Consider the following 13,177-nt stretch of genomic DNA (forward strand, 5'->3'; position numbering starts at 1 on the left):
TATCATTTTACCCTTATGTCAGAAAAACCCTGCCATGTTAAAGTTCAATTTCTCAGCTTTAGAGCCCATGAGCTTTGCATAAAAATAAGGTTTTATTTTATATGAAAATGTGCTCTGTCATAGTCAGATTTGTTTTTATTCTTTCCCTCATTTGCCCTCAAACGTGGGTGTCTGAGGCTGACACATTGTCTCAGCAAATTAAGTCAAGCTGGGAGCAAGGGTACAGTGTTACGGCAGAGCAGCAAATAAGATTTACATTTTCAAGGAAGAGTAGTAATTAGGCCATTCCATATTTTATATCTTCATGTTTATTTTCAAAGCAGTATATCAAAATAAGCATAGATGTAATGAGACATAAGTGCTCCAACGAGCAGTTGGGGTTCTTCAAGTAAAAACTACAAACCGCTCTTCAGTTTTGCTGCCACCCACAGAGTTTACATCTTTAAAATACCAGCAGGCAGGTGCTCTGGCCAGAGCTAACTAAATGGGTCTGTAGTTAGGGACACACTGGGTTTCTGTAATACAAATTATGAAGGGAATAGACCTAATTTTGAGTGATACAGTACTTGGCATCGTGTTGTGGACTTCACTTCAGCGCGTGAGGTGTTTGGTGCTTTGGGAAGTAAAATGAGGTTTTCAGCTGGTTATGCTGGTGCAGATGGTTATAACTGCTTGACTTGAGGCATCCAGAGCAGTGCCATGGGGGGATAAGCAGACAAGCTTTGAATGCGAGGTCCCAGGTCCCCGAGACATGACAGTGGAGAACTGAACTCTCCCCGAAGTTCATTCTTGCTGTCTGTAACACCATTATGCATAATGTAAAAGATGGGGTCTTGTGTTCAACGGTTTTGAAAATCGGAGAGATCCATTGCTGCTGTGGGAAAAGGATGGTCTAGAGGGTCCCAAGCTCTAAATCCTCATGACCCCCAGTGTCCTCCCTCCGGCTGCGTGTACAGTGTCTGTACGCTGGTGTGTGTTAGGTGAAGTTGCTGCTTTCCCTCGCTGTGCTGAGCAGGTGGCTCATTATTCTTACCTGTATTTCTGCATACAGTCTTGCAATGTTTGCCTACACATGATGCTGCTTTTCCAGCAGAAGTAATGTGACCACAAAATCAGCTGACTGGAACTGCAATTATATGCTAATTTAAAGTTTTCAACCATTAAATGCCTGTAGCATTCTTCCTATTTCGATAGCTTTCTTTACAATGAGAGTAGTTGTGTAAATTGAGCTAGATTTAAAGGAAAAGTCATCCCTGGAGTTAACTCTCTCTCTTTTAATTTTTTTTCCACTTCTTTGCTTCACCCTCCTATCCCAAAGATGCAATCCTTCCCTAAAACCTGCTAGAGTACTTCACATCCAGATACATACTGTAAGTACGGTAAGAGAAAACAATCCAGAACATAATCCTTTGGCTTTCTTCCCCACAGATCTGATGGCACACAAGCCTTGCTGCGGCTCTCACGAATAGAAAACAGGTCGGGTATTTCCGTCTGCCCTCTTTTGAATTACATCAATTCTGATTATGAGCCAGAAAGAAGAAGAAATGGAGGATAGCTCCCCGCCACTCTGTGTCACCTGCGGCCAAGCGCATTTACCAGAAGAAAACCACTTGTACAGCTATACCGAAGAAGTAGATGATGATCTGATATGCCACATTTGCCTGCAACCTTTGCTTCAGCCGTTAGACACGCTCTGTGGTCACACCTTCTGCACAGCCTGTCTTACAAACTTCCTCGTGGAAAAGGACTTCTGCCCCATGGACCGCAAGCTTGTGATTCTCCAGACGTGCAGGAAGTCCAGCATACTAGTGAATAACCTCCTGGACAAGCTAATGGTTAGCTGCCCTTTCACAGAACACTGCTCAGAGGTCGTGCAACGCGGTCACCTTGAACAGCATTTCCAAACCCAGTAAGTTGTTGTTGATAAACCCTTTTTTCACTCTTTTTCTTAAGGAGAGGAAAAAATATCTTCAATTAGTGCTGATTAAAATAGACAATTAATATAAAGAGAGATTTACAGATTTCAGTCCCAATGAATGCCTACAGTATCATGAATTTAGAGCTGAATTTAGTCCATTTATTTGACAATATATCTTTTTTTAGAATCAAATGCATTCAAGGTACTTCATGCTATTGTTAGCAGTTCTGGGCAGATACCTTGTGGTTAGCTGCATAATGGAAGTGTGTATTTAGTCATCCAAAGATATCTGTGAGTTTTGGGAAGCTGAGCTATCATAAATATTTTAGTAGTACATTAAGGGACTTATAATTGCCCTTTCTTCAATCCTTTTTTGAATCGTAGATGACCTATATGAGAAGTAGAGCAGAAAATATTCCGGTTTGGTATTGGTCTTTGGAGCTGAGCGCTCCTTTCTTCCAGGTGAGCACTTAGCCATGCACCACACCGTGGGGCTCACAGAGCCCCGGCTTCTCTGACGCGGTGTGGAAGAACTCGCTGGCTGGAATCCCCCTCCGGGCTTACCTCTCCTGGTGGCCAGGACTCCCTCTCTCTTGCCTCTGGGAGAGACATCTCCAGGGAGCAGTTTGGTTCCTCTGTAAGGAAAGAACTGGTGATGGACAGTCCTCTGTTTTGCAGAGCAAAAGCACGTGCTGCTGCTTTTGTCTTGCATCTTCTGTCTTTTGAAAGGACGGCAGAAGAGTAAAGAGAGACATTCAGGGCTGTGATTTCTGGTGGCAGACAAATGCTTTGGCATAGTCCAGGGAACAGCACCTCGGATTTGAGGAGATGTGGGGTCTAAGACATGCCCTTTTTTGTGACTTGTATCTGTTGTCCAGAAATGTCTTCCCCCGTGGTTTGCAGGTGTGAGTCATGTTCCTAGGTGCGTGCTTCTGCCTGCGCGTTGCAGAGGAAGCCCTGGGTGACCAGCGCAGGGCTCCAGACTGCTGGTGGGGGCACATTCCTGCACAGACATGGTAATGCTGAGGGTCAGAGCATCCCTGGCGAGCAGGCTGGTGAGCTGGAGCATGGATGTGTGTTCACATGGCTGCAGGCTTCTGGGTCTTGAAGCCCGTAACTGGAAACGACTCTGCAACCTGCCATTCAAACACATCCCCATTTGAACTGGAGATGTCATTTTCTAAAGCACCTGGATTCTCATGAGGAATGTATTCACTGAAGATATTCACTGAAGTTATGGTGGTTTAACCAACCAAAAAATATGGCCATTTTGCATTACTAAAACTGAAAAAAACCACTAGCAATAAACCCCTTCCAGAGGGCAAAAGCCCACTTTTCACATGCTAGAGGCTTGGTGTTTGTGGATTTGAGTGCCCTTGGCCCACCCAGTTCTGGACCTGGCTTTCCCTGTTGAGGATGCTGCTGTCTCATGGCGTAAGAAGCGGTGGCAACAGCCTCCAGCCCAGGCCAGCAGTGTGCTGCAAGGTTAGCTTTCTGCTGCTAAGGGATAAAATTAGCGAAGTTACTTATAATTTTCTGCCTTTGCTCAGTACTTCTCCAACATGCCTCAAATACAAATTTCAATAGTAACGCAGGTAAAGGGACTGACAGTCTGCTGTGAGCTGCTGTCACTGAGATTATGTTTCTCTACAGATTCCAACCACAAAATCTTGATCCCCTAGTGCAAGTACCCTTTCCCTTTGCTATACATATAGCTGACTTTAATGTATTTTAGATCCTCCTTTTTGTCTTCATTTTTTTGAGATGATGGAGCTGGGCCCATAAAACTAGCAGGAGAACTCCCTTCACACAATAAACAATGAAACTGAAATTTTGTTTTTTACACAGAAGCCACACAACAAGCACAATTCCTGATTTCTAGCATCGACTCTCCTACATGGACATGTGCAAGTCACTCCAGTGTCTTGGTTTCTCCTCCTTGAGGTAGTAGCAAACAAACCCTTCACCCTTGCAGAATTGCAGTGTTATAAACCATGACTGATCTTGTAAAAGCCTCTCAAGTTTTATTCCAGTGCTTATTACTGAATGTCCGTGGCCTGGATTTTCCCCTCAGGATCTTCAAGATCCTACGCCTCTGTCTCACTTGGCCTGAGGCCAACCAGGGGTAAGGAGGAATTGGCTTAGTACCATGTTCCCACAGCCTTTTGTTGTCCCTCCTCGCCTGTGCCAGGGTCCCCCCACCAAGTCCTGGCTTTGCAAACCCAGGGAGCAGGGGACTGGAGAGACGGAGCAGTGGTCTCCCTTCCCATCAAACCCTAAAGCCTCTAAGGTAGTGCAGTACAAGGCAGTGCTACATAGGCTGGGCGGCTTCTTCTTTGCCCCTTGGATTTTCCTTCCTCAGGATGGTTTGGAGGGCTGAGTTACCTTAAGGCCAAAGGGCAGAGGCAGGGGAGTAGGAAATCATAGGGAACCTTTGCTGCTGGGGGTTTCAGCTTCCCAGAGGGTGGGTGGTGCAGCCTTACTGGCATTCCCACCCGAGGGAAGAATTGAGAGTGAACTTTCTGAGTGACCCATAAGGGGGACTTCTGCAACCTTGTGCTTGCAGAGACTGTGCAGTACCATTATGGCTCTTTAAGCACAGCATTATTAATTATCGCCAAAGGTATCTTATGCCTCTGCCTAAATTAATTCTCAGAAATGCAGAAACCTTCCTCACCATCCCACCTCCAACTCATGGCAGGGCAGGAGAGGAGAAGGGCATTGTGCTCTTCAGGCACCGGCTCCGGCATGCCCAGGCACAGAGCAGATCGAGCTGATGCTGTTCTCTTTACCTCCGGTGAATCAATAGAGGGGAGAGAAAGTGTGTGATTTTGCTAATAAAAAAAAATAAAATAATAGTCATAAACAATCCAGTGCCTGCAGCAAGAACGGCTCAGAGCCCATCTGAAATCTCGACTGAACGTGATCTGTGTTCTCAGTGAATAAATTAAAGTAGACTCCGCTAGAGTCACAGGGCAGTCGGCAGTCCTCGCGTTTCTTGCATGATTCAGCCTCAGACCAATCCTGGTTCTCAGAGACAAAATGAAAGCTTGCCCTGATCAGAGATGAGGTCACTGATGGGACAAGGTGAGTCTGCTGGTTTATGCTTTGTAATTGATCGCAGAACTTTATTTTTCTTTTAAACGCCAGTTACCACGGAGTAGTCCATTAAAAGCATCCTTATTTAAAATGTTTGCTTTTGCATCCTTAAAAAAAAAAAGAGAGAAGAGACATGTCCTTGGATTATTACATGATTTATGTTTGCACAAAAACATCTGACTGGATTTGGGGAATTCAGACTGAGATGCAAACAGCCAGCAGGCTGTGATGTTTTGCGGTGTTTTACTTTAAAAAGGTGTGGTCTTCTGATATCGCCTGCTTCAAAACTCCACGGGGGGCATTTTTTTCCCCCCTTGTCAGACAGCTACACCCTTCCGTGATGCAGTTTAGCTCATAACCCATCTGCTTGTGGGCAGTGATGTAAACATACCAGCTGCCTCTGAAGAACCACTCTGAATCCTGCAGGAGGCAGGTCTCTTCCCCGAGCATCGCTCTCCTCTGCAGCATAAGTCACTGTCTCGCCAACCACGCTGTGCTGTCCCTAAACCCTCACATCTACCCATCTGAGAGTCAGATGGAGTAATCCTCTTACAGGTCAATGATTTTTGCAGTGTAGCTTCATTTAAGGGATTTAAGCTCGATTCATAATGTGCTACCATTGCGTTGAAATGGAAAGGCTCGCTTAGAAGGGGCTTGGCTGGCACAAAAGCTTCACGTTGTGTGTCCCACCAGCACAGAGAGACGGTGGGAAGGAGGAAACCCAGCAGCAGTGCCAGCCCTGCACTGAAAATGAAGGCTCTCCTGTTACTGGTCCTACCTTGGCTAAGTCCTGCAAACTACATAGACAATGTGGGCAACCTGCACTTCTTGTACTCCGAGCTGTGAGTACGCACAGTCGCGCCAGCGTCGTGCTCTCTGTCTGTCTGTCTCACCCGAGCGGCGGGAAGGGGCTCACCACGAGCGTTTTGGGGGGTCTGTCTGTCTGCCTGTGTGTCTGTGCGTGTGCGTTACGTGTGAAGAAAATCCCGCAACGTCTTGCCAACAGCTTCAAACCATGCTACGAACTAGCTGCTTCCCATCCGGAGGGCTAATAATAGCAGTACGTTGCTTTCTGCTTTGGAAGCAGCTGAGACATACTGAGTGAAAGCTGTCTTTTTCCTTATCAACTTGCTTTTCTGTGCCGACATTTTCGGTGGTTGTTGGGTTTGGGGTTTTTTTTTTCCATTTCTGAGTCTGTGTCTTTTCTTTACTTTCCATAAATAGCGTTGCAGGGGAGCTGGGCATAGAGGAGGGCATCAGGAGAGACACCCCCGGTAGAGCGCTCTCTGTGTGTACATGCATAATGCTCTGTGTGTAAAGCTGCATGCCTGTAGCAAAATGCTGAGAAGCCTTTCACCAGAAATAATTCACTTGAGACAGGAAAGAAATTTCCCATATTTGTGTTTTTGCCCACAGCGGAATGTTATTTTCTCTATAACGCAAATTTAAATGTAGCAATCCATGCATATGTCTTCATGTCTTAAAAAAAACCCACCTCAAACAACCCCATAGCTGATCTTTCCAACCCATAAAACAAATATTCTATGGTATCATCTATAAACGATACTAGTTTAATTTGTGCTTGAATGTTATTGTACTAGTTAATAGGGCTTTTCTGGTTCCAGTATGTTTTAATTAATCATGTTTTGTTTGTGTTTTAACAAATTATAAACCCCAAAATCTTCCTTGAGAAAATGAATGAAATGGCTAATTCTGCTCAAAAATGAAAAATGACTGTATTGTGCCTACAGTGGGAATGTTTTAGTAACAGTTGTGATTAGTACCAATGAGACTAATTTCCAAATCATTTTGTCTCTACTGTCAGACAAAAATAGCAATGTTTTGCAGAAACACAAAGTCCCCTTTTGAAATTCTTGTGTGATATGCATGGCAACTATAAATAATTTAGTCACACTGCGTACAACTGCTCAGGATTTCTGTATGTCATAGGTGTTTTAAACATTTAACAAATGTGGTGTTGAGGGTTGCAGCTATGCCCTCATTTTAATTTACTGGCATTTTGTTTAAGATCGTTAATTTAAAAAAACAAACAAACAAACAAAAAACAGTTAAGCCAGGCAGCCTACAGGAGCAATCAAGCTCAAAACAGAGCAGATGAACACTTATAATGGAAACAATGGCATCTGGGACATCTAGTTTGCAGGAAAACAAACTGATGAGATTAATCAGAGCACAGGCGCAGGCGCAGCCTACTTGCTTTTCTTGGGGAATTCAGGTTCACTGATTCTCCCAGAGTAAAGGGCTACGACGTATGGTAGCTATTTGTCTCTTATTTGTTTAGCCTTCTAACCCACAGAGACGTTAGTCTCGCTGGATGTCGGCAGTCGTTCTTAATGGAGTGGGTGTGGGCTGGGGCTTGGACGTGCATCTTCAGTTGTCAGCAATGGGAGGTGCACATCCCCTCCCTGGTGCCCAGCCCTGGATGCTACCTGGCGCGGGGAGCCGGTGCTTAGGACCTTGCACACCGCTCCATCTTTGGCCAGGGCAGCAGAAAGCAGGATTAGCTGGGGCTGACATCATCCAAAAGGGCACAGGGCAGTTTGAGCTCAATTCAGGAATTTCTCCTCCTCCTCTGCATGTATTTGGTGCCTCTGGCTGCTGCTGGATGCCACACAAGACACTGACATACAAATCTGTGGGATGGATTCAAAGTCCTCTCTAATAGCAGCAGCTGAAAGAAAAAGAGGAATACTGTTTTCAGTCCTGTTTAATCAGTTTATATGAATGTTACGACCTACAGGTTGCTACTTCAGTTGCTCAGGCACTTGCATGCAGGATGTTTTTCATGCAAAGTTTTGTGAGTGGGACAGCATGGGCAAGAGTGTTCAGGACAGCCTGGCACCTGCGGGCACAGGTTTACTGCCCCAACCCTTTTGTGCCCCAAAGCCTACAGAGGCAATCATAAATCCTTCTCCACAGGCAACTGAAAAGCCAGGGCCGTGTGTAGCATATCTGATGGCTTGTCCCATGGCTCGAAACTAGACCGTAGTAAGCGGAAAACTTTTGTTTTTCATTATCACACTATCTTTGGTGGCCACTACAAATACTGGCCTCAGTCAGGACTCACTATTTTGTTGGCTGGCAGGCACCAGAGATACCAGCCGAGGAGGAGGAGGGGCCTGTGGGGGTGCAAACGGCAAGGGAAGAGTTGGAGGACCATGGGGGATGCGGTTACCATCACTGGTGCCGGTGCAAGAGCAAGAATAAGGGCACTGGGATTCGCACTGTCCCCAAGCTCATACAGCCCATCTCTTCCCTTCTACCCCATTCAAAGAAAGTTAGGTTATTTGTGTTGTATTGCAGGGGTTTGCTTTAGTTCAAGGGCATTTTTTTTTTCATAAGTGAGGAACGGGTGGCTTGGGGAATAGGGATTACAGTATAGCCCAAAGCCTATCTGGAGATGCAGGCTCTGGAATCCATCTAAGAAATAAAGAGGAGATTTTAGGAGAGTCGAAGAGGAGAAATGAAGTTGGGGAAAGGCTGTGTCAGACCTTTGCACTTCAGCTGGGTGCCACACGGGTAGGAAAGAAAAGTGTGTGGATGTGTTGCAGTGGTACTTGATGGGACAGATGTTGGGTGCTGTTATTTTTAGTTTTCTATTAGCAGTCTGATAATTATAGGTATTTTCAGCAAGCAAATACACATCTCCTGACACTGTTGCGTGCAGTAAAAGCACTTCCCTGGCCGTTGCCTGTTGTGCCTCCCTTGCCCCCAGCAAAGATCTCAGCACAGATGCTCTTCTTGTCCTTGCTCTTAGCCAAATCATGAAGAGCAGCCTGTGGTAAGCCGGGGTGCTCCCTCCTGAGGGGAAGCCCATGGAAACACGTGGCAGAAAGACAAGAGAAATCTGTGAGGTCTCCCTTGAGGCACCTCTGGGAAGGGGTGGGATGTAGCCACACCAGCCCAATGGCTCTCGGCATCGTAAGGGTCTGCATGGGTCTTGAGGAGAACCCAGTCCAAGGCCTATGCCTTCTCCTTTATATCCCTGTAAAGCTACTTCAACAGGCATCTGCTCTCTTTCTTTCTTATCTAAAATATCTTCAGAAAGGAAATACTTGCCCAAGCATTCTTTTGAGTCGGGGTGTTATTCCCCTGGTTTAAAAACAAGGTGTGTGGATGGAGAGGCAGCCTGTGGCCACTGCAGGAGGCTCTCCCAGGGGTGAAGAGCCGGTGGCACCACTCACACCAAGGGACGCTGACCTCCATCGCTATCCCTTTCACTTCAAAGCAGGACCTGTGCAGCGGGGTATTTCTCAGTAGAAGGATTTTCTGCACTTTGACATCAATGGGCCACTTAGAAATAAAATTATGAGGGGAAGGAGGATGCGAGACCAGGCGGTGAATAACCTCACCTTGTCCCTCTGAGGACCTCAGTCACATGGAAAGCGTGGGGTGGTTTCCAACCTAATCCCCCTTCGGCACGTGGCCGTGCTGACCGAGCGAGTGCCCGGGAGGGTGCCAGGCATTGCGTGTGCTCAGCACAGGTCGAGGACTGGGGAGCCTGTGGCAGCTGCGCTTGCCGTTGCTGCTTCCCTCCAAGGATTAAACAGCTCCTGGCCTTAGTCACTGCTGGTAATCCACCAGCTAGATCTGCCCCACTAATTTGAATCAAGCCTTTTTTTTTAAATCTATTGTTTGTTAGAGTGAAATGCACAACCTACTCCCGCATGCGAAAAATTACTTCTTTTTTTTCTTACCTCTCTTGGGTTTTACGTGAAACAGTCAAAGGGATCTCACCAAATTAACTGGATCAAGTTTCTCCATATAACTTTTATATGATAACTACTCTCTTAAATTTCAAAACAGCACTTTGGGCTGGAACAGCCAGTAAAATTTTGTTTCTCTGTTCATTCAATTTAAAAAGAAGAGACGCAAGCGCCAGCTGTCTCCCAGTGTCCTTGGGCATGTCTTTTTTACAGTAAGCACAATTTAGGTCAAGATATTAGGTGCGCCCTCCTGTCCCCCTACCAGCACTGAGCTTAACCGTGTGGCCAACTTTCATTTCTGTTCAACTCAGTGGGGAAACTTGTGTCTGGCTTCAAGTCTGTTCTTGTGAAGTTAGCTGCACGGAAGCTGGGGAGTGCAATTTTGTCACGTTATTCATGACAAAATTGATAAGACTGGAATGCCTTTGGGGCTCGTGTTAGTCCACTGCAAAAGCCACGTGTTGGCCTCCTTACTCTGTGCAAAGCTGCATGTATGGAAATCTGTGTCGGAGTTAAGCTGTGAGGTTAATTAAAGCTGAAAGTGTTGGAAAGCAAGGCTTGAATAAAAAGAATCTTGAATGAAAATATAAATGAAATGTTTAGAATATTTGCTTTAAATAGCCAGGACAAAGCACACTCGAATAAATGCGAAGGGTCTTTTCCAGTGTACTAGAATTGGATACCTCTCAGGGAAAGCAGAACTAAGGTGACTTAAAGCAGAAAGTCATGGGTGCCCGTTAGCTTAACTCCTGTGCTACAGCCTCACAAAGGAGCCAGGATGGAAACATGGCAAACTCTGACATCTTGCGTGGAAGCAAAAAAACTAGTCTCCTCAGTTTCTGACTCTCCCTGTCTCCAATGTCCTCTTTGGGAAAGAAAATCTGGATATTATCTTAAATCAAGTCTGAGCAGGTACCGTGGCACAGGGGAGCAGCAGGCACTGACCACTCTCAGGCTTCCTTTCTGTTTCTCCCCAAGCTCTCTGCAAGGGCAGCAGATCCTCCCAGGAGTTGTTTTTCCTTCAGACTTCTGGGATCTCTCCCAAAATTTCCAGCAACAGCTACTGTCACTTCCCCAGCCTGTCCCCTCCCTGCCTCATGTCCGACCCCACTCCACCAGCTCCCCTCGCTCCTGACTGGCTTGTGCGCACAGTGCCGAGTCTGCAGGAGGCTTTGGGACTCGGAGCCCACCGTCCCCAGTGGGGAGATCCTCAGACTTCATGTTGGGAGGACGCTGCAGCCAGGGCTGAGTTTGGCTGCTGTGCTTTGTGGCTTTCTTACAAATGAGCGAGGTAGGGCGCCGTTGCCAACACAAGTCCCCGTTGTACCGATGACGTGCAAAGGGGGAGGCAGTGGCAAGGACTTAGGGAGCAAGCTGCAAACCGTGCCCCGTGCTGCCAAAAGCCATACTGATTGGGAGCATAACTGCCAGCCAGAGGAAGGAATTTATGTGAGAATTTCAGTTTAAAAATAAAAAGGTCATCTGCTTACACTCATCTTCATATTCCCAGCTCTTAGAATTGCACAGTAAAGCTTGAAATTTTAGTATGAATATGGCCTGAATGCCCCCAAGCAGAAGCCCATGTAGGTGAACTGCAAATATACTGTATTATCCTTAAAAGGATAGGAGTTGTAATCTAAACTCATGGTGTTGAGTTGCCCAATATGAATTTGCTGAACACATTAAGTGTTGTATTCAGGAGCGTTTGAGACAGACTATGCTGCTAGGATAGGAGGTGCAGCAGAAAGTAGTTGTTTCCACTGACCACAACCATTCTGGGTCCAGTCACTCTTTGACCAAGGGCTAATTGCACTCTGCCAAATATGCGGTGTTTTCCCCTTAGCAGGACAGCGGGGTCTGGGTCTCACCCCCACCTTCTGCCACCCTCTCCCAGAGATGGTACCTTTCCCCACCCGGGTTAGAGAGTGCTGCATTTTTGTGGCATGAGTAAGTGTTACTGGTTAGCATCTTTTTCCCCAGCGCTGTGATTCTAGGTGCAGAAATAAATTTGTCTGGGATAGCTCCAGCAACCAAAAACCCTTTGAGAGCTTTAAGAATTTGTTGATTCTACCTAGGAATTTTGTGTGTAATGAAAGTTGGCATTTCAGTTATACTTTGAGAAAGATCCTGCTTTATTCCTTCTGTGCGTGCATGAAACTCGCCTTTACTCCATTCACAGCTACCTACACACACTTGAGATCAGAATTAGACCTTTTCCTCTGCTGGCACGTTTTCTCATGGCTGGAGCCTTCTCACACCTTTGGAAAAGGCTGACGTTGGCCAGTGTCAATCTCAACAAATACATTTTATTGCCAAAAGTAAAACCTGAGCCAGCCAAAAAAAGTGAAACCCTGCCAAGCTGGAAGGCAATGCAATAATTATGGTTGGCAGAAAGGTTTCTTTTCATGAATGAGTTATGTCTCAGTTATGTCTGATTTTTGTGTAGGCTGCTCATAAAAAGTGTGCTTACATGCCTTGCCCATGTAACGGGAGCACAGAGGGGGCAAACCTTATCTCACTTAGAGGTTGGTTCTGGGATGGGGACCAGACAGGGGAAAGCACCGGGGGAGCCCTGGAGGGCCAGTGGGGTAAGAGGAAGGAGCAAGGTGATGGGAGTTGCAGGAGGTTGGTGGTTACTCACAACCAACAGACTCTTATTTCTCGTCTGACATTAAGCCACACAGGCCGTATGCTGCAAGTTTGGCTGACCTCCACATCTCTCTGACAATTAACCTAGTTTAGCACTGGCACTGGCAGCATGACAAGGATATTTTCCCTTGAGCTGTTTCTCTGATAAATCTGGCAGAACTGGGCTGTCCTGCAACGCAAGGATAAACACTGCTCTTGCAGAGCTCTTATGCCTGTCAGAGCTTAAGTCCTGCTCTGAATACTGGTTCTGAGATCAGCTGCAATACAGCTCGTTTCACTGTAGGGAAGCAGACTAGTAGGTCTGAGGGTCTTCTTGTTTTTTTTTAACACTCTTGACCTTTTGAGGGAATCTGCCTTCAAGGTCCCCAGACTACAGAGCAACCGGCTGCGTTTTGTGACCTTCTCCATGAGCTGAGCTATCGTTCAGGAACTAGAACTGATTTTCTGCATCTTGGCATGTGATTGCGTGTCCAAACTGCGCCCCCCCCACTGAGCCACGTTGTGACTGGGTGCACAAGGATGCCAGCAGCACAGGACTCAAAAGCAGAGGTTTTATAGTAACATTGCTGGCAAAGTTGGACTAATAGCATAGCCTGTGTGACAGCATAGATGTGGCTGCTTGGGGCTATCCTATTTCAAAAGGAGTGTCCAGGCTGGTCCCCCTGTGTTGAACTGGTACCTCAGTGGAGGTATCTGCTAGTCAATGTCGTCATATGTCGTGACTAAAACCCCACTGCCACCAAAGGGTTCCTGGCTTGAAGCTGAGATCTATTTTAGCATTAAG

At 46.3% G+C, this 13,177-nt stretch overlaps 1 protein-coding gene across 2 annotated transcripts in view; it reads left to right on the forward strand.

Moving 5' to 3' along the window:
* Nucleotides 1–1,523: 1,523 nt before the first annotated feature.
* The window catches only part of LNX1 (ligand of numb-protein X 1), a 71,955-nt gene continuing 60,301 nt past the window's right edge, over nt 1,524–13,177 (forward strand). Inside the window, exon 1 of one of the 2 annotated variants that reach the window (XM_009277416.2) lies at nt 1,524–1,909. In XM_009277416.2, the coding sequence (XP_009275691.1) occupies nt 1,524–1,909 (386 nt within the window). Of the gene's footprint in view, nt 1,910–5,767; nt 5,860–13,177 lie in introns of those variants that run through there. The other variant, XM_009277418.2, reaches the window with a different exon arrangement.

This window comes from Aptenodytes forsteri, unplaced genomic scaffold (assembly GCF_000699145.1).
Source record: "Aptenodytes forsteri isolate BGI_AS27 unplaced genomic scaffold, ASM69914v1 Scaffold65, whole genome shotgun sequence".
Taxonomy (NCBI): Eukaryota; Metazoa; Chordata; class Aves; order Sphenisciformes; family Spheniscidae; genus Aptenodytes; species Aptenodytes forsteri.